This window comes from Bombus vancouverensis, chromosome 3 (genome assembly GCF_051014615.1).
Source record: "Bombus vancouverensis nearcticus chromosome 3, iyBomVanc1_principal, whole genome shotgun sequence".
Lineage (NCBI taxonomy): Eukaryota > Metazoa > Arthropoda > Insecta > Hymenoptera > Apidae > Bombus > Bombus vancouverensis.
In genome coordinates this window covers 8133069-8156203 of record NC_134913.1, presented here as the reverse complement: position 1 = coordinate 8156203, position 23135 = coordinate 8133069, and the positions used below count along the sequence as shown (strand labels likewise).

Sequence of the window (23135 nt, the reverse complement as noted above, 5' to 3'; positions counted from 1 at the left end):
AAATGTTTCCATGAAATTGAATGATTTTATTATATCTAAATTCGTTAAGCGTTATTTATTTATACTAATTTAAATAATGTCCCACGAGGGAAATACAACGAAAGAGATCATAATACTCGTTTATATAAATGAAATACAGTAAATAAAGTGTATTTGCTCGAAGGAATAAATTATCATATATATTCATAATGATATGCACAGAAAGTCTGTCGTTTGAAATACAAATTACAATAATTGCTATTGACAGCATTGAAATAAGCATGCGATTATTAAATAATTACTGACGAATGAATCGAATTATAAAAACAAGTGAATCATTCGCAATTTCCTTACAAGTAAAACCAATTATCTCGGATATCACCTAAAAGTAGCAGGACACACCGTCACGACATCGAGATGGGAAAAGAGGTCGTGGGTGGTCATAAGTCTCCTCGATTTACATCATCGGTGATTACCACCTACAGTCTTGAACCTCGCTGCCAACAGCCACGGAAACATATGCACGCGCATATTTAACACATAACGGCACACACAGTGCTTGCAGAGAGCGCGTGACATGGAGTTAACCTACAGAGAGTAATAGACAAGCAGAGGTCACGGAAAACGGAGAGAAACGAATCCCAAAGAAGCGGACGAAATTCCGGAGCACGAAACGAGAAGATACACTGCCAGTCATAAATATTAAAACATCTATGTACTCGTTACTGGAAAAAGACTTTTACTCTATTCAGTATTTTACATGATAAAGCACATATTTATGATGCGAGTAAAATAGCGAGTTTATAATTAGATTGCGGTTGTTGATGCATTTATGGAACATACGAAGGTGCAAAAATCGAAAAACCGTATATAATATGGAAAAATATATAAATACAAACTACGGCATTCGTTTTAATAATATTAAATGTAAGAAATTGCTGTCTGCGATCTACTGTTCTAGCTGTTTTTATGAAAATATGAACTTATGATAAAATAAGCGAACAAACAAAGAAAATTTGTACATTTAATTTGTACTAAATTGATTTATACTGAATTTGACTTATAGTAAATTTATATTGATTATCATGTATAGTATAAACTAAAAAAATCGATTTTATATTTATTGAAAACACGAGCTTCATAAATGCGGATCTTTCGTCATTGAAATTGTGTATTTCTTCCTGTATTAGTTTCATGCTGAGCACTAGTCTCACGTAATAATTTACGAATGATCAATAACGTTAATAAATAACAAGGTGTGGTTTTATTCTATTGTCCCGATAACCTTACAATTTTTCATGAAGTAGGGCAATCAGTTGGTAATTTACAACTTATAAAATTTCATTAATAATATTAACTTGATTGTCTAATAATACAAGCTAATACTACTCAGATTAGATGTGAGGAATAGATAAGTAAAATTACACAATTGAATTTTCCAGTGAAATGGAATACATGTGTGGCACGTAAGACATCGATTTTTGGTTTCTTGTACTATCAATTGCTTTGCGCATTCTATTTTGATGTAATAGCGTTCGTTGCTCGATTCCAAAGATAAAACGATATAACGAAGATCTAAGAACGAATATGCATATACGAGCGAACTATCCATACATAGCTACGCAACCACGAATATTCACAAAAATGGATGAATCTTGTTGTGAATCAGCGTGCCAGCATATAAAGCTGAATGACAAACACTAAACGTGTTTAAGAAAGTCGAGAGAAAGTCAAGAAAAATCGATGGTACTATGTTTGCAAGAATCATGAGGGCGGAAACAGACGACACGAGTAAATGAGAAACAGCTCGAAGCAGCAGATGGAGAGGGACGGGGAACATGCAGCAGTAGAAATACGAAACAGATAATCGCGTAAACGAGATAGCAAGTAGCAAGATCGCAAGGCCACAGAAGTGAGAAAGAGAGAAGCAAAAGCCGGGAGGGGGAGAGATATTTCCTCCCCGGGGGCCTACTCGTCGATTTTCCCTTCCTCTCGTTCCCCTAGTGAGCGCCGTGCCCCCTCCGGTGCAGTTGTGCCACTGCCACTAGGATCGGGGCCTTACGAGAGCGTGACGCATGCCTTCTTGTTTCATACTCGCTTCGTCGGGCTGCGCGTACGCACGTGCGTTCTTTACCGAGGCCCATTCAAGTGTACGTGCGGGAATCCTTCCTTAGCCTAGGCTGTGCGTGTTTGTCCGAGAATCTGCACCGGCTGATACGAAGCTCGGTTTTTCAGTTGTTTCTCATCCCTGCTGTGAACATACCGCCTTCTTGTATGTATTTTTCACGTAATCGAAAATTACAGCGAACGAATCGGCCGGATATGGGTTCGCGAGTGTGAAGGACAACGTGGCACGTGCGTGTTTGTCAAGACGTTACATTGTTCGTAGAAGTGGAAGTGTTCGAAGAAGACATTGAACGATAAGCGGGAATACTTTTTCTCCGTTGCTATTTCGACCGGCATTGTTGACTATCAACATAACAAATCGTAGAATTCTGCTTGTTGGAAGTACACCTTTGAATCTCGTTTTCCAACTTCGTTCGTGATAATATGGTCTAACGACTACCCTGCTGCCTTTGTGTTTGTTCCGTTTCTCGCGCACACGTGCAGATTGCGTTTCACGTCCGAGCGAAGACGATACGGGTGGATTCATCGCGCACATCTCACGTGTGAAGTTCTTTGAACTCGAGATGGTTAGAAAATTCAAACTGTTAATTCGGTTCGAATAAAACAGACGAATACAGCAAGAAACGCTGACGAGTTTCCCTGGTCTGCTTACGGCGGCGCGTGACGTCACACAGAGAACGACTCACTGATATTCACGCAATATTTACACGCGTATCAGAGGTTGCGGGTGTGGAACATCGCGGTATCTATCAACGTCTTCAAGTTTTTTCGCGGCCGCCTACGAGAACTCTTGTTGACTTTTGCCATCGGGCTCTTAGAGGACTCTCGGCTCCCCTCTTTTTGCTGACATACTCTGCCCCACGATCGTCCAACAATCTGCAATTGGCACGCTCATACGTAGCGATGCAAGCATCGCGTTCGTTTCACAGTTGCTGTTTATAGTAGTTAACGTGTTTCTCGCGTTACGTGTATAGTGCATCGATTTTATTCAACACGACCGGAGATTTTAATCGAACTGTTCCTGTAAAAATAGTTAACCCGACAGGAGTATCGTTCCGTTCGAAGAGGAAGATAAGTTTAAGGCGTTTGCGTGAATTGTGAACTAAGTTAACCTTTCGCGATTCCCAAATCATAAATCGAACAAAACTGGATTCAATAAAAATAAATTAATGTACAGATATTATTAACTATAAACACTTGTAGTTATAGTTAAATTTCGATTATACCTTCGAATTTAATATATTAGATATGAAACGATCGCAATAAAACGTAGAATGTGGCTCAGGCCGCAGAAGGTTAATATCGTGTCGTGAAATTCCACTAAAATTGCCTACACTATCTCTGCTTTACGTTATATATTTTATATACTAATAAAGAATGTTTATAGTTTAAACGGAAAATTTGTTGTTGGACATTAGCGATATAAGTTAAATTTAATTTTTTTTTAATTTGTCAATTCATCCAGCGAAATGTTCTAAATAGAAAGTGTTCTCGTTCGAAGTTTTCCGCTTTTATGCGACTCAAAGCGTTTCCAACTATATCCCCAATTACAAGATCCACAAGTTACAAGCGTCTTGTTCCTTTACGAACATTCGGAAGCTGAATTTCGTGCGTGATCGTGTTTCTTGAAAGGACTCTTGACTGGAAGAGAGCGACACAGTTTTCAAGCGGAACGGAGCGTGACTCGACCGGACTGAAATTTAACGATCTCGAACAGTTGACGGTGTCGTCGGTTTCATTCACAAATCGGAACTCGGCCGCGTGTAACATCTTGAGTGCGATAAGTGCGAGAACGTGCGTGTCGTTGTCGTTGCGTTGTCGCCGGCTCGTTCGGAAAATAAGTATATAGCGCCGTCTGTTGTGGATTGTGCTTAATCGCGGACACGAGGCATCCTCGTCGATGCGATAAAGCGCGTGAGCGGTTCTTTGTGCCGGGGACGCGGTGATGAATTGCTTGTGCACTCACGTATCGTCGCTATCGTTTATTTCTCGCGTTGCGAGAGGAATGACTATCCGTACCGAGAGTATTCTTGAGCGTGTCAAACATCCTTTAAGCGGACAACGTTATCGTTTTCGCGGTGAACGCTCGACAAGTACCTGAACTCTAGAAAGTGATCGTTGGTTGTGGTGCGGCGTGTTCGTTTCCGGCGGATTGAGCAGTAAGGTCGCGAGAGAAGAAGAAAATTTAAGTCGAAAGAGTAAACAGAGAGCGTTTCAACGGGACAGTGACGCGGCAAGAAAAATATCGAAGGCACGCGATACAATTCCACACGGTGTCAACCGAAAGACATTACTGTCAAGGCTGCTTTTGATCTCGGCAGGAAACGGGAAGCGAGCGAGTTCTTGCCACTGCACTTATGCTTATCTAGCCTCTGCCTCGATCGTCGAACAAAAAGGCCACTTATGAGGTCCACGCTTTTTTCTGCGCGGCCGTGTAGACTGGCAGATAGGTTTCGCGCGGTGCATTAGCTGCGATCTGAAAATCAATTCTCGCTACGGTTGTGAGAACAGAAACGTGTCACGAGTGAGTATCCATCGATGAAGAGTATATAGGCTTTTGGCTGAAAGCGGCGTTCACTTATCGCGGTAATAGTTGTTTAGAAGAACGAGAGAGAAAGGGAGAGAGGAAAAGAGAGAAAAGCAAGTAAAGGATTGAGAAAGAGGAGGTGGTGCAAGTACGTATCGAAGAGAATCGTGGGTGGAGAAGCAAGAACTCTTTTCTCGATAAGGCCAGCAACAAGCAAGAATTATCAGCAGTAAATTATATTACTGTTGGCTAGGAAAAATCACCGACGAAATAATTACCTAGTGCGTGGCGAGTGGAAAACGATTAATCGTACCTTCGGTTATTCCCGGCCGGACCCTGTGAATCGGTCAGTTTTAAAAACACCAAGCGAAAGCACAGGGCGCAAGGTGCGTGGGAGTGGTGCGTATCTTGTGTGTCGTGGGCGGTGTTCAATGATCATTGTAGTGTTGTTCTGCATCTTGTCGTTTGTAGACGCGCGTCGAATTGGTCTGGATGCCAGTTTTAGAGGGTGGTGTAGCTAAGAAGCGAAGTGTCGATAGGGCAGCTCGCAAAATGCGGATGAGACTTTGCACCGGCTCCAAGGAGTCGTACACGCTCCTATCCAAGAAACGGTAATTTATCATACTTCTTCCTCCATTTGTAGTTGTAATAGTTTGTTTTTGGTCAACCTATCGATATGTGGCGCCTTCCCCGACCTCCATGATTTTCAAATATGTCGTAAAGCTCAACATTCTGAGCAACTTTTTCCGATGCGTATAACCGGCGATCGGCTATAGTTTTCCAGTTACATACGAGAATATTCCTCCGTTCGGCATTAGTTTTCAAGCTGAATTGGGTTAGTATGTAGTATGTAGTAATATCCGATCGCTACGCACTGTTTATAGTAATATCGCTGCTTGACAATAATGGTGACACAGCTCAACAAATTTCGTATATACTTTTATTGCATACAAGGTTTACGCTGTGTTTCTATTTTTATCATGTAAAACAGCATATTTATAATTCTATCAGTTTTCCGTCAGAAGGCAGTTATATCAATAAAGCCTCTCCTTTAGAGTTTACATTTTTTAAGTTGCGCCACTATCAATGCCAAGAGGCGATATATTGATAAGGAGATTCATGGGGCCGACCGTGCGGCGCGGCGGTCCGATTAATGTTACATACCAGATTGAAAACATTGGAAACTAAGGCCGATCGCCGGTTATATATACAAGAAACAGTTGTTCAGAATGTTGAGCTGTGCAACGTAACTTTGAAATCATAGAAATCGCAGAGGGTGTTACACATCGATAGATTAACTGTGTTTCTATTAGTTGTGAACGTGTATTAAACAGATACGTCTACTTAGACGAAACACGTGGAACGTGTTTTAAAGCAATAAAAATTTTGAGCCAATCCTAATATTACAAATTAGGAGCTTTTAATTCAAATACATGGGTACATGTATATTTTAATTTTTATAAATCTTAAATATTAAACGAGAAAAGAATTTTCGCGTATTGTCCGCTAAGCGAGAATGATACTTTACGATATATATACATACTATTTTGTTAGTATCTTAATAATCTATTACATTTTTGCATGACTTACGACTCCCTCGCTCAAGTATATTGAAAAGTAAATTATAACCTTGAAAACCTAAAGGTCTAAAAACTGTTATTGTCTCAAAGACAAAACTGACGATATATTAGGTTGTCCGAGAAGCTTCTTTCGTTTTATAAGGAAATAATAGACGCATAACGTTTTTTGTTTTATATCATTTTGTCGAATTAAGTACGATCCACTTTGTTCTGTCGAGATAAAGACCGCGACATTTCACAGACTTGGTTTCACGTTTGTGTAAAGGTGCACTGTTGTAAAAAACACGTTTGCGAAAGAAAGACACTTTTTGGACAACCTAATAAATAACTGAGGCCAACTTTTTAATATTTTTCTAATTACAATGAGTCATTGCTACCAGTATTAATTCCGGAAACTTTTGATATAGTATGATGATACATAATGTGGAAAGATATAATGTAAATGCTTAAATTAATGGGTTACACCTGATACATTTGGTTTTTGAATGGCAGCAGATAGGTTTACTCAATTTACCACATATTAGCCTTGTTGCGATGAATGTATTCGCTGTCCCCGTTTAAGCACTTCTGTAATTTATCGATGTCTGGCTATTTAATATCGCGGAACAAAAATGTAGACAACATCAAGTTTCGTCATAATTTTTTTTTATAAAAACCTCTTTCTATAACATCTGTTCTGATTCATATATTAAATCTACAGTAAAATGGAAAAATTGGATTAGGTCAGATAAAATGACTTTTTAGAAAATTTTTATAATTTATTACATTGCAATTTTAAAGAACTTGTTCTTCTTCGTAATTAGCATTTCATGACATATATCTTTTCTTATGATGTAACTTGTATTTCTTTATGATTGTTTTTTAATAATCATAATAATCTTCCTTATTTATATCGTTCTGCATATAAACAATAGTAATATGATAATATAAAAAATAATACCAATTTAAAATGACAACATCTAACACAGATTTAACTTACAGTATTTGCAAAATACATACAGTATATGCATAGACATTTTATATGAAACAGTAAATTGCACATTTTAATACTTCTGAGTTAATATTATAAATATAAATGTTTATTTAGTAATATACAGTGCTTGTAAGCGAATTTAAGTAATATATGTTCTTTCGATCTTCGAATCGTGTTTACGAAAAATGTATGTAAATTACATGAATTTGAAGTGGCTTTAAATCTTCCTTTATAAAGTGCCAAGGGATGACAGTTTCCTCAATGTATACTAACATAATACTTCATAGCTTCTAAATATAGAGTTATAATTTGCTCAATTTGGTGCAATAAATTATACGTATTATCCTAAAAACGTATCATTTCAGGAGCTTGAATTCCAATACTATATCACGCATTACACGAGAGTTTTTAAAGATTTAATAATTGCCCTTATTCGGTATTAACATTCTGAAAATAATATGATTTAACAGTAAATTCAAGATTATCATAGAACGCTGCTGTTGTATTTATTTGCTCAAATTTAGAATATAAACATTAAATAGTTCACTTGAATTATCGAAATAAATCTCGAGAACTTCTAAGTATAAATTTTATGATTTTCTTGAAAATCTTAAACGTTTCATGGAAACGAAACTTATGTTCATTTCTGTTTATTTGATATCACAAAAATACGTGCTACTAATAAAAGATACTTTTTTGATTATGATAAAAATTATATCGAATTGGGTATCGCTGGAATTGGCCAGTAAAGAGTACAATTGAATCAGTAACGATAGATTTCATATTAATCGTTATTTATTGTTACAAACAATAAGTATAAAAAAAACAAAGGACGAAAATTAATAACATTAATAATTTTTAATTTTTTAATATTTCGAATATTTCTTTATTTACCTGCAACAAGAAGTATCCATTAAGTTTTGGATAGTGTTCTCCGCGATAAAACTTTTTTCTAGTTCCTAGTACTTCGCTATGTTTCACAGTTATCTGCCCGACTCGTTAAGATTATCATTATATTAATAATTATCATCAATATTTCATTTGTACATTGCTTTTAATTCAAAAGCACACGCTATGACTATCACTGTCCGATCTACTTTTACGCTGAGTGATCACGTTAGCCTATTTAAAACGACGCACGATGTCCTCAGGATAACACTTCAGTTTGGCTACCCTGCGCATCCAGCACCCAACTCGGGATGCGAATTAGGGTAGCATGATGCAAGTATTCTTCCCCTACGGTGTATGTCGTTAAGAGTTTAGAGCATGTCCGTTACATCCTGGACGGGAGCGTACGAGCACCGTGAAGTTTGCATGAAGCCACGTAACGAGCCGTAATCTCGCGGTAATTTACAAAATGACAGTCCATAAATATTTCGTTGGTAAATTGTGATTACGGGTTTGATCGACTCAGCGTTTTTTTGTCTTGACGCTCCTCGCCCCCTTTCTTAACTGTAATCACTGTTCACGTTTTATGTACGTACGTACGTACATACGTTAAGTACGTGTGTATACGTGGTACGCGAGTCGCGTTGAATTCCGGGGACGAGGAGGACTCTCCCGGCTCGGCGGCGTTTCAGAAAATCGGAATGCACGCTGTAACGCGATACATGCGGATGCACCACGTTCTCCGGAAACGTGTTTGTTTTTCGATGCGCTGCGCGGACACGAGCGATTTTTTATGGCGACGCATTACGTTACAACCGCGATTGTCTTCGAATGCTTGCCGATCAAGCTGTCTCTTTGTTTCACCATAAAATACACTCGGATAAAACAAACCAGCGGTAATCAAAAACTGATTTCTGTAATGTTGGAAATTTGAGCGGTTATATTTTTTGAGAGAAAATTACATCTAAGAAATGATTAATTTTACAAACGCAGAAATATCAGTGATTAAACGTATCGTTAATTCGGTTGATTCAGTAGTATTTTTTTAACGTTAAAAATATCTCGATGTTGAGGCACGGTAAATGATATATGATAATAACATGATAAACTGTATTTTGTAATATTCGCTTTTAATTCAAAGTCAGAAGAGTCCAGGCATCGCAACACTTAAACGCTTATTATGAGCTTATACCATGATTCTCGCAGTTTGAATTTATTTGTATTTTGGGAGATATAATATTTTTTTAAAGTAATCACACAGTTTATTGTATATAAATATAAATCCTATGAAATCCATAATGTCATGTTAACGATCTTTTTAATATTATTACATTAATATTATAATATAAAATAATGACAGTATTTATCTGGACAACATAGTTTGTAATAAAAATTTCAACTTTATGCTAATTAAAAAAAAATTGTAACCATTGTAAAAAAAATTAACCATTTGTGGTGGGTGTAATTGATAGCATATACGAAAGAAGGAATTTTCCTCTCCTAAAGCCACAAACAATTCTACCTCATGCTAGTTTCCAAGAAACTGGCAATTGGATTGATCTCTATCTTGTTTTACGATTTCTTTATCTCATGCGGGTATCAGTAGATATAAATACGTTACTTGCACTCAATGTTTCTCAAGAAAGCAATTTATTCAGAAAAAGCTAGGGATTTAACAGTAATTTAGATTAAATTTATTATTGATACATATAAATAAGAAAATTTGACAAAAATTTAGGACGAAAAGTAAAGTTTAGAATCGTCAAAAACATACACACAACTTACAGTCATCTTTCTATTTACATCCTTCTGTTTAGTCATTCTAGGCATTTATAAGTAGTTCGTCACTTGTGTAATTTCTCATCTCAAATAATCAGATTTCACTCAGTTGAAGTATTATAGTTACTGTCAAGTGGCACTACACGGCGTATGAACAGCGTATCAAAGAGTATAAATATTACCACAATCATATTAGATACATACTACTATAAATGACTTGTGAGAATTGATGAATTCTCAGAAGAAACATACGAAGCCAAAAGTAAAGATTACAATCAATTAGTTTCTATAAATACAGATATTACAAAGCTTACGAATATCACATTTAGACTGTGAATTTTTATTTAAATTCATATTTTTTTGAATACCACTAAAATAATGGAGCATAGATCGAAATTTGTTTCAGTCTTTAAATATTACAAGTACGTTGCTTTCGTTATTGTATACATTTGGGTGAATATTCTGTGCATTCTGTAGGTATTAGGTTGTCCGAAAAGTTTCTTTCGTTTCATAAGGTGATAATAGATGAACAACAATTTCTATTTTATATTATTTTATTGAATTAGGTATGATCCATTTCGTTGTATTTCTATTATTACGTTCGTGCATAATTCAATAAACTAATATAAAACAAAAAACATTGTACATCTATTATTTCCTTATAAAACGAAAGAAACTTTTCGGACAACCTAATACATTTTTACGTGTTTAGATCTATCATAAATGCATAAGAATCCGCAATCTAACCACAACAGTAGAATACTACGGTAAATGTCCTAAATTGAACATTCTTTCAAGATACGACGATTCGATATACAGAAAAAGTTTACAACTATATTCCATGTTTCAGTTAAATAACTTGACTTTTGGAACTTTTATCGTCGACGATAAACGCGCGCTTGCAACCATTTGAATATCAACAAATGCATACTCTAGCGTCTAATTTTCACATTATCGGGTTAAAAGGCTTCACTCGGCGGCCATGAGATTTCGCGTAAGATTCAGCCAGGAAAAAATGCGATTTCTTGGGCAATTCATTTAAATGGAAATGAGGTATACATATATCACTGTTATGCGTCGTTTTAAATATCAATTCGGCCGGAGTAATGGATATAGCTATAATTACGCTTGTTGAAGTAATTAAAGGATCTCGCGTTTCGGAGAGAAATTAAGTATCCGATTCTGGAGAATAAATTGAACGTCAAGAATGATAAAATTGTTCATATTAATATCCGCATTAATTCTTGTACATTGGAAATTTGGGTTGAGTGGTTAGTCTCGTTCATCATTTTTAAACGGCGCAGCTTTTTGTTGCAAAATCGTTAACTTGAATTTCATCATTTTGACACCATTTTAGTTAAAATTATTCAAAATAATATTGATTGGTAGTGGTTATATTACTTATTTGGTCGTATGTCGGAGGCTGAAGAGAGACGATATTTTAGTCTGTTTGATTCTTTTAATTATAACATACAAAATATCACTTCTTTACGTTGTAATATAATTTAACTTTAGAACTGCCAAACCAATTAAAATGATTGATAACAGACTTTTTCTTTTCGTAATTACCAACAAGATGCAAGTATTTTTGGTAACATTGCTTTTTACTCTTATTGAAACATAAATATGACTACATATACATACTTATTCATACTTGCATATTGGATTAATTCTAATTCGCTATGTGTAATGTAGGTACGTGTTAGAGGTCGATAGTTCTAATGTTAATTGAAATATATGATATGTATACACCAATGCTTACGACTGACGAACATACGAAAATACAGTCAGATCATGAAGAGTACCAACATAGTTTATTGAATTATAAACCAACTGAGATAAAATATTAATTGCGATTCGAATAAAATGGTAGTTGTTATTAGTTAAAGATTATTGTTATTTACTATTGTTATTAATGTTATGTGTATATACTACTTATGGAGAAAAATAAAAAATTCATACAAAAATTCATACAAGAATAGTATTCTAATGAATACTATGAAACGAATTATATCTAGCTGAACGAAAGTTCGTTGCATTTTGTATGGGATGCTACTATAAATAATTCGTTCGTAGTTATTGTTTTGCTTTCATAACCTTATCTAGTATTCTATTACGTGCTGTGATTGTATTCTGAAAATCTCGTTAACGCAGAAAAAGTCGTCCTCTATCGGCATAAGGATCGACTATATGCGAATTTTATGGCTCACAATTCAAGAAGATAAAAGAACTAAATTGATTATTCACTCTAAGCGCTATTTGATTATTATTCATTCAAATAGTTAAAGAATCATTTGAATTGTAAAAATTCAAAGTGTACGTGAAAGTCAATATCGCTGTTCAAAATTAATTGTCTTATGCCCAAGCAAAGAAATATCTACGCAGAAGAAAACAAAGAGATGGTGAAACATTAAAAAGTAATAATAGAGGCTAACATATGTAGATTACATTATAGATCATAATGTTAGATTGTAGCACACATGTATATGAAAAACAAAATTCGTTTTCGATTCTAAATATAAATGTGCTTTTATTTTTCACCAGATTAAGTTTGTTACTTGAAGCAAATACGTGCCACTGTAAATGACACACTTTCATATTCGAACTATAATGCGTCCGACAATACTTTTAGAAAGTATTATTTTGTGTTTTATAGAATCAGACAATGTATGTTATGTTGCCTGAATTTGGAAATATTTTATGTAGTTTTTCCATCAATTCTTGGAAGTAAAATTCCTTTTTACTTTAAAGAATTATGATATATTATACCAATAATGGCCCACTAAATTATCATTTGTTGTGAGTTGATCTGGATATGCATAGTTCATTAATTCAGTAATTATCACAACGGTGGTTTTTCGGTGTTATATAATTTTCGTATCTATTATATTACTTGCACTAACAAGTATTAATGACATTTTTATCAATATTAACAATATTTCTAATAATTCAAATCTATTCTCAGATGCTGATATCACATTTGAAAGAATTTCTTATAAAAGATATAAAAAGAGAGAAAAATTCAATTTTATGTAAATTATGCTGCATAGAAACGATATATTTCTTGATAACATAAAAAATCTAATGTATTTAAAAGTATTCAAACGTAACTTTCACGTGTTACGTATAAAATATAGCGGTATCTAATATGATAAAAAATGCAAGAACTTTCCGTACAGCTTAATAAATCTATCCCTTGCAATTTCATCTAGACATCTTTTATTTAAGCATTGATTAATATTGTTTAACGTTAAATCCCGGTCTCTCGAAACGTGTGACATTTTTATCAAATATTCGTTAGCGTGACCCGTTCTGAGTCAAATGCAGGGCTCTATATTTCATCCTTACACACCATCACCGGAACTAAAAAAAGAAACCACACAGAGGGATACCAGTAATATAACTCCAGACATATCCGCCCGTGCTCTCGCCAGATTGATCTACCCGTTAGTTTTCGGTTTCGCAATAACGTGTCTTCACAACCGCGAAAAAATTCACTGACGAATCGTCGCAAATAAATTACGTCTCAGGAGCCATAAGGATTATCAACACGTTTCACTGTTACAGTATCCATTTTACAATCGCCCGATTAACGCTTTTTTTACTAAGTTCATAAAATGGAACAGGGTTAATGCGACCTTTTTATATTTTAACTTCTCTAGATTTAGATTTGTTATTCTGTCTATTTCTGTATTTATTTAAAAATATTTAAACGAATCTTTTATAAAATTTTATACATAGTTGTTGCTTAAATTAACCCAACTTTTTACAAAGGCAACGATATATTTAAACTTGATATTGTTCGTCTACAGTCAGGATCGGTTCTTGGTTTATTCTTACTTTGACATAAGGTGCTAAAACTTAGAAGGTGTTCCTAATGTTTTACTAATTACATTGATCGGTGTAAGCTCTGTTTATTGTTAATGTCCATCGCTAGAATATATAGTACCTATTGGCTATGAATGGTAGTATACATTTTTATACACAAAATATACAAATAATGTTATTCTGAATTTTCAAGTTCTGTGATTTTACATAAAACGTACATTAGAATTAAGAAACAGACATATGAAATATTACAACGACGATCGTGGATAAAATTATGGTATTTCGAGGACCAAGATCCGGTGTACCGTTGCCATAAATATTCATCCATATGCAGAACCAGACAGTTAAACTATTTACATAGATGCGGATACGAGCGAATTGAGAATTCCGAATGGTTCTTGGTGAAAATTTTTCGTATCCGATTACGACTGAATATGATAACCACCTTGATGACTCGAGGATCCTTTTCACTGGAAATGGGCAAAAATATAAACGCGCCCCGCGAATGAATCGGTGTGGTCGCATCGAAAATTGTCGAGCAATTAATTACAGGTGGGTCGGTAAATATTCTACGGAGAATATTTGTCTGATGTTCCTTTAATGTGCTATTGAAATCCATAGTTGAATCCAGAAAATGGTAAATATACACAGGTTTTGTCGTGTAATGAGTAAGAAATATCGTGAAGATGAATTCAAACCTTAAAGAAAATGCAACATATTGTGAATTTTTTAAGATTGTAGTTAAAGCAAAAGGAAACAAGTATGTCATGGTAACTTTTTATCACAATCCTTGCTCTATTTGAATATTGTTCAAATAACATATTTTAAGTATAAATATTTGTTACAATTAGAGCATAAATGCATACAGTGGTAATAATAGTGATAAATGCATGTAATATAATATTCAAATGATTCACATTATTTTTGTTTCTGCTGTTTACCTGTGTATATGTACAGAAAACTTGGGAAAAGTAGCATTTCTATATCTTAGTATATTTAGTTTATCTTAATATAAGTTAGCCTACAAATTAATTTCTTTAAATTAAATATACTTATTGAAGTTGGTAATAGAAGCCACGAATTATTACAAACTTGCTGAATGGTTGCTCGTTTTTCGCTAAATGTCCTTTTCGAATTATATTTCTTTCCTGTATACGATGTAATTGAAATGTCCACACTGACGGAAGGTGTCATGTTATTCCTAGAAATTAGCGGATATGTACTTAAGAAAAAGGAATACATAAAATTATTTCCTTTATCGTTAGAAACTTAAAAGATATTCGAAACGAAAGGTGAATAGTTTCTTGGTGTAAATGAGGCCTGCAAACAATGTCCTCATTAAAATAAGCATTTTCTCAAATAGAATTATTTATTTTTCTCCTGGGTAAAAGGCCTGTTTTAATTAAAGTTTAGTAGCTTATATTAAGCTTATATTAAACTGATGCATTAATGCATGAGGTATATAGGATATAACAAATATTCCAATTGATGCAATTATTACTACTGACAAGTTACGATTGTAAAACGTAATGCAATTATTGACTTAATGCTAATATTTACAATATGTACATATATCAACAATAATTTTCAAACGTATTTTCATTTTCTTTCAATTACATGTACAAAGAGATTTATGTAATTAAAGAAATTATTAAATACTGCAACAAATAAAATTGCTGTTTCAGTTTTCCGGAAAGAATAGAAAGTAATGAAAATCAAAAATATTTATTTATTTTCAAATTATATACGCATCGATTAAAATTACTCTGTCGTGTATTTTTATCTTTTTTACGTTTTAACTCCACTTGTTTTGTTCTCTTGGTATGAGATGCAAATAACATTAAAAAGTGTACAAAGCTCTAAAATATATAAAACGTCAACACGCGCGCGCGGTTTCCCTTCGACTACAGTTTCGGAAATTTTACGTCGCCATTAACGTAGGGAGTAAACCGGAGACAAGCAGTAAAAAATAAGGTGCTTTGCATGGAATCATCAAGATACTAAAATCCGATTAAAAATAGCAACGTGGAAAATTTAAACGTCGAAATTTATGGGTGAACAAGGACTTTCGTTATTCGAACAATACTCGATTTAAACGCTCTTTCTTCTTTCGTAATATTATGTTCTACCTATTCTAAATCACAAACATTCTACAACATTCCGTTTATGAGACCTGCGTAAGTATCTGCATAACTTATTGTTAGTATAAATCTATCCACATGACTGTGCGAATAAACCATTTGGACAGCAGTGATTACTAAAGTAATATTCTATGCATTATTATGCTTGACTCAACAATGAAACAATATATTATTCATAGTAAGCTTATTCGCAGTAAGATTAGCGTAATAATGCTACTTCCAAATTGGAAATATTAAAACCTTGTTGTAAGAAAGTGTCTCTGCAATGGATGTACAGAAGTGCACTTTAGAGATAGGAATTATGTCATACATATTTGTTTTCGCTTTCGAACACTCTTATTCAATGTCATGTGCAAAATTATTTCTCTCTTGTTAAATACTTAGGTAGTACATGATTTATCCGTGGAAAAGCTACAAAATTTCTTCGTATTGAATCAGCAGCGTATACGTAAGTCTTTCAGTCTGAAGTGGTAGTTAGTTAGAAAGTATATAATAACAATTATCAAGAAGAATAACTGCCTTTCAAGAACCATAAAAGAACCATAGGAAAGAAATACAGTCAAGTAAGAGATATTACAGACGATCTTATTATTCTCTTTACCCTTGAAGAGATAGATTAGCATCAAAATAAAATAATTACTATGTACATTTTGTGGTTTTAACAGTGGAATCAATTCAATTGAAACAGTAAGGTTAGCTTAAAGATCAATTAGAAGAAAAAACCATTTCTGGTAGCTCAGTCAGAAATTGGTTTACAAAATTTCATTCAACCATGAAACATTTCTAAGATAGAACTTTTTTTTTAATTAAGATTTACAGTCGTATCAACTGCGCAGTTACAAGCCAAACCATGGAGAGGGATGGTATGGTACTTTACATTACGCTATTTCGTTAAATAGCCCAGCTCCCGTGATAAACCTTAATAAGTCATGACTTTTTTGCCTTTCAAGTTATCTTTCAGATGGTGGGAAAATATTCCCTCGTTTAGAAAAGGGTTATCGATCCGTGTTTCTCGCGCAGCATACTGTACTTTGGGTAGTTCAAAATCAGGTGGTCTATTGTTATTTGTGTATTACACTCTTCGTATTGTTGGGTTGGTTCTTTTCATAGAAGGTAAGAGCGGGAGATCTTGAAGAGCCCTGGTTTCGGCTGATAACTATTTGGACTCGTCTGGGCTATGAACTGGTCGTTTTGTGCCTTTTGAAAAAATTTTAGTCGATGTTTATAGTGAGAAGATACTGCTTGCCTTCATAAAACTTGTTTAACAGATTTTCATTTATTTAGAGATCTGAACAACTTTTTGGCAAACAACTATTTCACACATGACAGAAATATAAAAAGTGTGGTTTTATCAATGAACATGAATTTTCGTTACAAGTAGATACATAAATGGCGTGTTACCTCCTCGTTGGAAAGCATTTTTAACTAAAAAGCAAAGATACGTATTTTCATTCAAATTTCTCCACGCAAAAGGACAATTTAAAGAACTCTTTTCAAATACTACAATAGTATCTACTATGTATGTACATATACTGTACAATATTTTGAAGATCATATCAAATTGATATTAAACGATGTTTTATACTGCATGAAAATTCCCTTTGAAGAACAGTCGAATATGTCAATTAGTATGAATATCGATGGTCCTATTATGATTCTGCATTTCTCTATTGCTAACATACACGTGCTTCATGACGGTTAGCAAATATAAAGGTCCCTTTATCAAGCCGATGTGTTCGGTTTCATTCGAACACGCTAACCGATTCGATGACTTGAATTTTCTTTTGAGCAACGTACAAGGGAAATATATCGTTGAGGTAAATTAACCGACACGTTACATCGTCATGAAAATTATGACATCAGATGGAGCGGTTAAACCCCCGGGAATTATTGACATTAATACAGATTTAGTTGAAAGGAGACGAAAAGGGATGGTTGGGGCGCGTGCAGGTATGAACGGCAAATACATATCGTCCGTGCACCCCTTTTATGTAATACATGTTCCTTCGGTAACGCGTGTCTACTCATTGAAAAGTCTGTTAAGCCGGTCAGCGTTAAGTCGACGGTGAACCAATAAATCCTCGACCCTTTTCTTTCGTTACGAATGCACATCGCGGCAACGCGAGTGCCCTTTGAAGTTCTATTTAACACGAAATATCTCATGTACCTACGTACAGCATACTCTTACAAATATATTACCGATGCATTTATCCTTGATTCCGAAATATTATTTATCCCGCTTCTCGTAATGGATCTATTATAATTCCGTAGCATGTAGATATTTATATGTTTCTTTATACGCCCGGTCTGTTTCTTCCTTCTATCGTAGATTTTTATAAAATACACTTTTTGTAACGTCTCCTAATTTCTTGTTAAATATTATTAATTTGATATTATCGATATTACAATTATCGATAGGACAAAAGCGTTTAGTAGCGAAGAAAAAACAAAATTTTTAGCTAATTATCAGCCAGATTTTAATTTTTGATGAAAGTAGGAATCTATAAATTTGAAATAAAAGTTCGATGTTGAGTTAATGTTAAAGTTTAGTGTACCAAATTGTAATACACAATTGCGGCATATATTTTATGTACATAATTGTTTCCACGAACGAAACGTTTTGTGGATAACTGTAGCCACACACCAGGCATTATTTAAGGTCTCCAATTGAATGTGCGCCGAGATCGTTAGGAATTGAACGTATAGATGAACTGTAACGGAAGGATGAATATGAATTCGTCGATTTTACTGGTTCCCTTATATACAAGAATATGAAGGAGTTACGTCTACAAATGTTGTATTAATTCGTATACATATATCGAATAATTCGACTGAAACGTTTGAAAACTTTTTTTCCGAAGGAAGTGGAAAAGTATATATCACAGCAGCATTTTTCGAGAAACTTCATAAATTTTTGTATTTACGGAAATTACTTAGATCTACGTGAGTTGTAGATATCATATTTTGCATCGAGGAAAGTCATTTATATAAAAAAATTCGAAAGTGGAATTTCTTTTTATTTTTACATTGATATTTTCTATTACTGTTACTTTGTATACGCTTACTATTTTACAACAATGGAATTTACATTTCAATCAATGTCAGAATATTGTCAAATATAAGGTCAAATTTGAGAATCAGTTGATGTGATAGGAATGAGGAAATATTTTCTAAAGTATTTTTTTCAAGTTTATTGTTCATTGATACTTCATTCATTTGGCCAGTGTGCATTTATCGCTATTTGAAATTTCTAAAAGTAAATTGATTTCAGTTCAGTACATTTATTTTTTCTGTTATAAAAAAAACGTCTTGTAAAAAAGTTTTAACATTGTTACTTAGTACTTAGATTTATATAGAAATTCTATACGATTTATAAATTCATACATGCTTTTGATTAGTATTTTTTTTTCAATATAAGTACAGTCGAGAAGGATATATCGACCTTAATGTCTCCAACCATTTCGTTATCCTTTCAATCATCGTTGTTATTGAGATCGCCTTATTGGATTTCATCATCGTTTTCATCTGCAGAACCCGCAACAAGTTTTATCATCAGCGGAGATCTATTGGTTGGTCAAGGGTATACGATATATCAAGAATCTCATAGGAAATGTTAGTTTGCTCAAGTAAAAGGGATAATACGACTCATCCATGTTGAAAAAATTGTGCTGCGGGTAATTGGTTATACACGCTCATTGCTTATACGCTATACAGCAGACAAAATGCTATAATTTTACATGAAATTATAGGACACGATAGATTCATAGAAAATTACATATACACAAAATATGTTGATTGAAACTAAAGTGAATTATGTTAAGATTATCCATTTTACATATTTTGTTCCAACTATGCGGCTATTTTATTGGTAATTAATTTTGTAAAACGTAGAATCTTGATACTTTTGTAGATATTAAATATTATGATAATGTCATAGATCTAAAGTAAACGTTACCTTATTATTTTTAAATCTTGCCAAAATTTTCATATGAAGTTTGTACGTATATATGTAACCATTTAAAACATATCTTATTCTTAATCATTAAACGATTGTATTATTTCGTTGAAATCTTAATATCATATCTTTAATATTATCGAATTCCCAATTATGCAAAATCTTTATTATTAAATTAGTTTTTATTTTTTCATGTTAAAATAAACATTTACTTTATTAATATATTATATGATCGCAAATTCACTTACAAGAACTTTAGTGTTCTGCTTTACAAATATCAAACGTAACATTGAATAATTTAATTCTCTATAGCTTTTGAATAAAAGATAATATTTTTTTATATGGCGAAAAAGATATGATCTGATATCAACCAATTCATGCATTGCTCGATACCTATCTACAATCGAGTATAAATATCCTATTACTAGGAAAACAACGCAAGCTTAACATAAAACGTGTAAAACCATTTGAATATAAAGCGAGATGAAATTCACACATGTAAACATTACGAACTAAAGTTTGAAAAAATGCAAACATAAATTTAACACGAGGAGCTGTAATTTATATTAGGTAAAGATTTCCATTTAATCTCCCTTCCTGCAACAACGGATATAATAAATATATTGATATGGTAATCCTGAAAACTGGAACATCTTTTCATAAATCTTTTAATAAATATATACCTAAACAAAAGAAGCTTTTTGTATTTCTTATGTAAAATGAATAATTTCTTTTCTTCTTCATTTTACTCTTACATTTTACTTCGTTTCTGTACTTCATATATCAGATTCGATGACTATAGCACACATAACTCAAGAAACAGCAAAGATCACGCAGTACATATTATATTGAAAAGTTTTACCCTGAGACAAGTATAAGAAGCTAACTAAGATGAATGATCGCACTTTTAACCGTAGGTAAGAGATCTTCCAGCAGATATTCGAACGCGCTTACCTCGATGACAATAGATGATTTACACGTGGCGCGTACTGCGGACGGACACTAGACTTAAGAAATGTTGGACACATTTTTGTATATTCGCGATCGTTCGCGAGAATATCTGTATGGACCCGTAGTACAAGTCGCGAAGGCTGGGACACAGATATAAATTAACATGTAAGTCGAGAGAACAAGTGACCGTATGTTCGTGATATCTTCACCAGCTTCTCTCCTCGATCCTTCCTTTTCTTCGCGGTCGCAGCTGCCAGAGTTCCGTCTCTACGCCTGTCGTTCCTTTTTCCCGTCTCGTGCGAAGTCTGTTTCGTTTATTCACCCCTTTCCGTCCCTCGATCCTCCAGGATGAATCGAACCACTGTGACTCGTACGGTATTCAGCGAATTTTCAATCGGTCGAGCAGTCGCACGAAGGAAACCGTGCGTCGTTAAACTCGTCGAATCGGAACTTTCTTCGAACACTGAGAGCTGTTCGTGACAGTTCCTTGGTATATCGGTAAACGTTAAACTGTGGCTAGTTGTGGCACTCGATTCTCGCGAGGGAAGTTTCATTGTACAAAGTTACCTACCTATCTCCTCCTTTTTCCCCCGCTTTTAAATTTCAGCGAGATCAAATTACAGTGACAATAAGATAACAACGCAGTTTCTTTCTAGAGAATGTGATAATTTGCATATTTTAATTAAAATATCCAGGATATCTTGGATAAAAATTAGGATAAAATTTATTCGCAAGAAGTTACTTATCTGTTCTTTTTTGCCGCCCTTTTGAGTTTCAGTAAGTTTCAATTATAATACAGGTACATGTAGCCTTTTTCTTGAGAATATAATAATGATATATTTTAATGAAAATATTGGAGATGATCTGAATGAACACGGTGGAATACGATGTTGATTACTAATTTGTTGTTTATATTGACACTAATTACGAAACACTCGATTTTAAGAAGAATTAAAATTTTTACTTTACTACCACAACTTGCAATCAATGCAGAAATTTGGAAGTTCTAACGTTTCTGTTACTTTATACATGATTCTGGTAATGACAAAAATACGAACGTTATGCTTAAGGATTAATCGATTGTTTATTATATTGATTATTTTCTTGAAGTTAAAAGAAGAAATTACTTTACAATACAAAAACTACATAAAATGATAAGAAATTACACAAATTGCTTGCTAGCGTATGTTGTTCAAAGAAACTAAGAAAAAGAAAGAAGAGAAATGAAAGAAATGACGCCAATTAATTACGTAAGAAATATAGTCTCCATATTTTTTTCAGCTAAATGAGAAAGAGAGGATAATATTATAATTAAATTTTGTGTGCACTGCGTTATCTCGTTTACTCTGTTTGACGTAATGACGTTGTAAGTAGTTGACTAATTAGTTTATTGGCATCATCGACATTGCGCGGTTTGTATCGATTCTGAAAGCCTCGTGAAGGTCGGAGTGAGATTTTTCTCGAAGAAAATCACGAACTATCGGCGTTTTCCCTTCTTTCTCGCTTATTTCATAAATTTCTTATTTCACGTCGAATATAAAACGTGACCCGGTGACCCGAGCTGAAAACAAATCGACTATTCCTGTTCTTCTTTGCCACTTTTTCTCTAGAGATCGAAGACTTTCGAGCGGTAATTAGAAAAGAAGGACAGCCCCAGTCAGGCTGATTTATCGCAAAACTCATCTGCATAAAACTTCGCATTTCCTGCCTTTAATCTCGTTGGATGTTTAATAGCCCGAAGAAATTGGATTTATTGTCTGTGTTACGTTGTTTATGCTGCAATTTTACATATTTTCTTTATTTTTATTTCGAAACTAGTATTTTATTTCACAACTGGAAAATTAAAAACATACATCACAATAATTCCATTGTTAAAAATTAGAAATTAATTTTTTCATTCTCTAAATTATTACATACTTCATCTGAACAATTTGAACATTAAGCTTGGTTAATTATTTACTTCAGGGCGTGCTTCATCGATTTTAATAATCTTGAAGTATGTTGTCAAGATCATCGTTCTGAACAATTTCCCCGACACATGTTACCGCCCCTGTCCTTAATTTTCAAAGTATTCACAAAAAACCTCAATAGAATTTAATTTACGGTTACATTTTATTTTGGAGTAGCTGGGTGCATTTTTATATACACCAGAATGAAGTGTACTGGAACTAGATTTAGTTGAAGGTCTTGGTAAATATCGCAAAAACTAAGGCCGGTAACATGTGTTGAGGAAAGTTGTTCAGAATAACTTTGACAACATATTTCAAGATCATTAAAATTGGTAAAGTATGCCATGATATAAAAATAATTACTATCAATTTTATTGTCTATAGTTAAAGTTCACTGAAACTACTTCTTCGATCCTCACCTATGCGGATAATATATTTTTAGCTCTTTTCTAACTCAC

General features: G+C 33.9%; 1 protein-coding gene across 5 annotated transcripts in view; it reads left to right on the top strand.

The window, feature by feature from the left end:
* The window catches only part of LOC117165841 (Rap GTPase activating protein 1), a 250180-nt gene that overhangs the window by 85835 nt on the left and 141210 nt on the right, over positions 1 to 23135 (top strand). The window contains exon 1 of one of the 5 annotated variants that reach the window (XM_033349242.2): positions 2716 to 5244. The exons of the other annotated variants lie outside the window; for them this stretch is intronic. Coding sequence (XP_033205133.1) covers positions 5126 to 5244 — 119 coding nt within the window. The 5' untranslated portion in view covers positions 2716 to 5125. Of the gene's footprint in view, positions 1 to 2715; positions 5245 to 23135 lie in introns of those variants that run through there. 5 annotated transcript variants of the gene reach the window in all.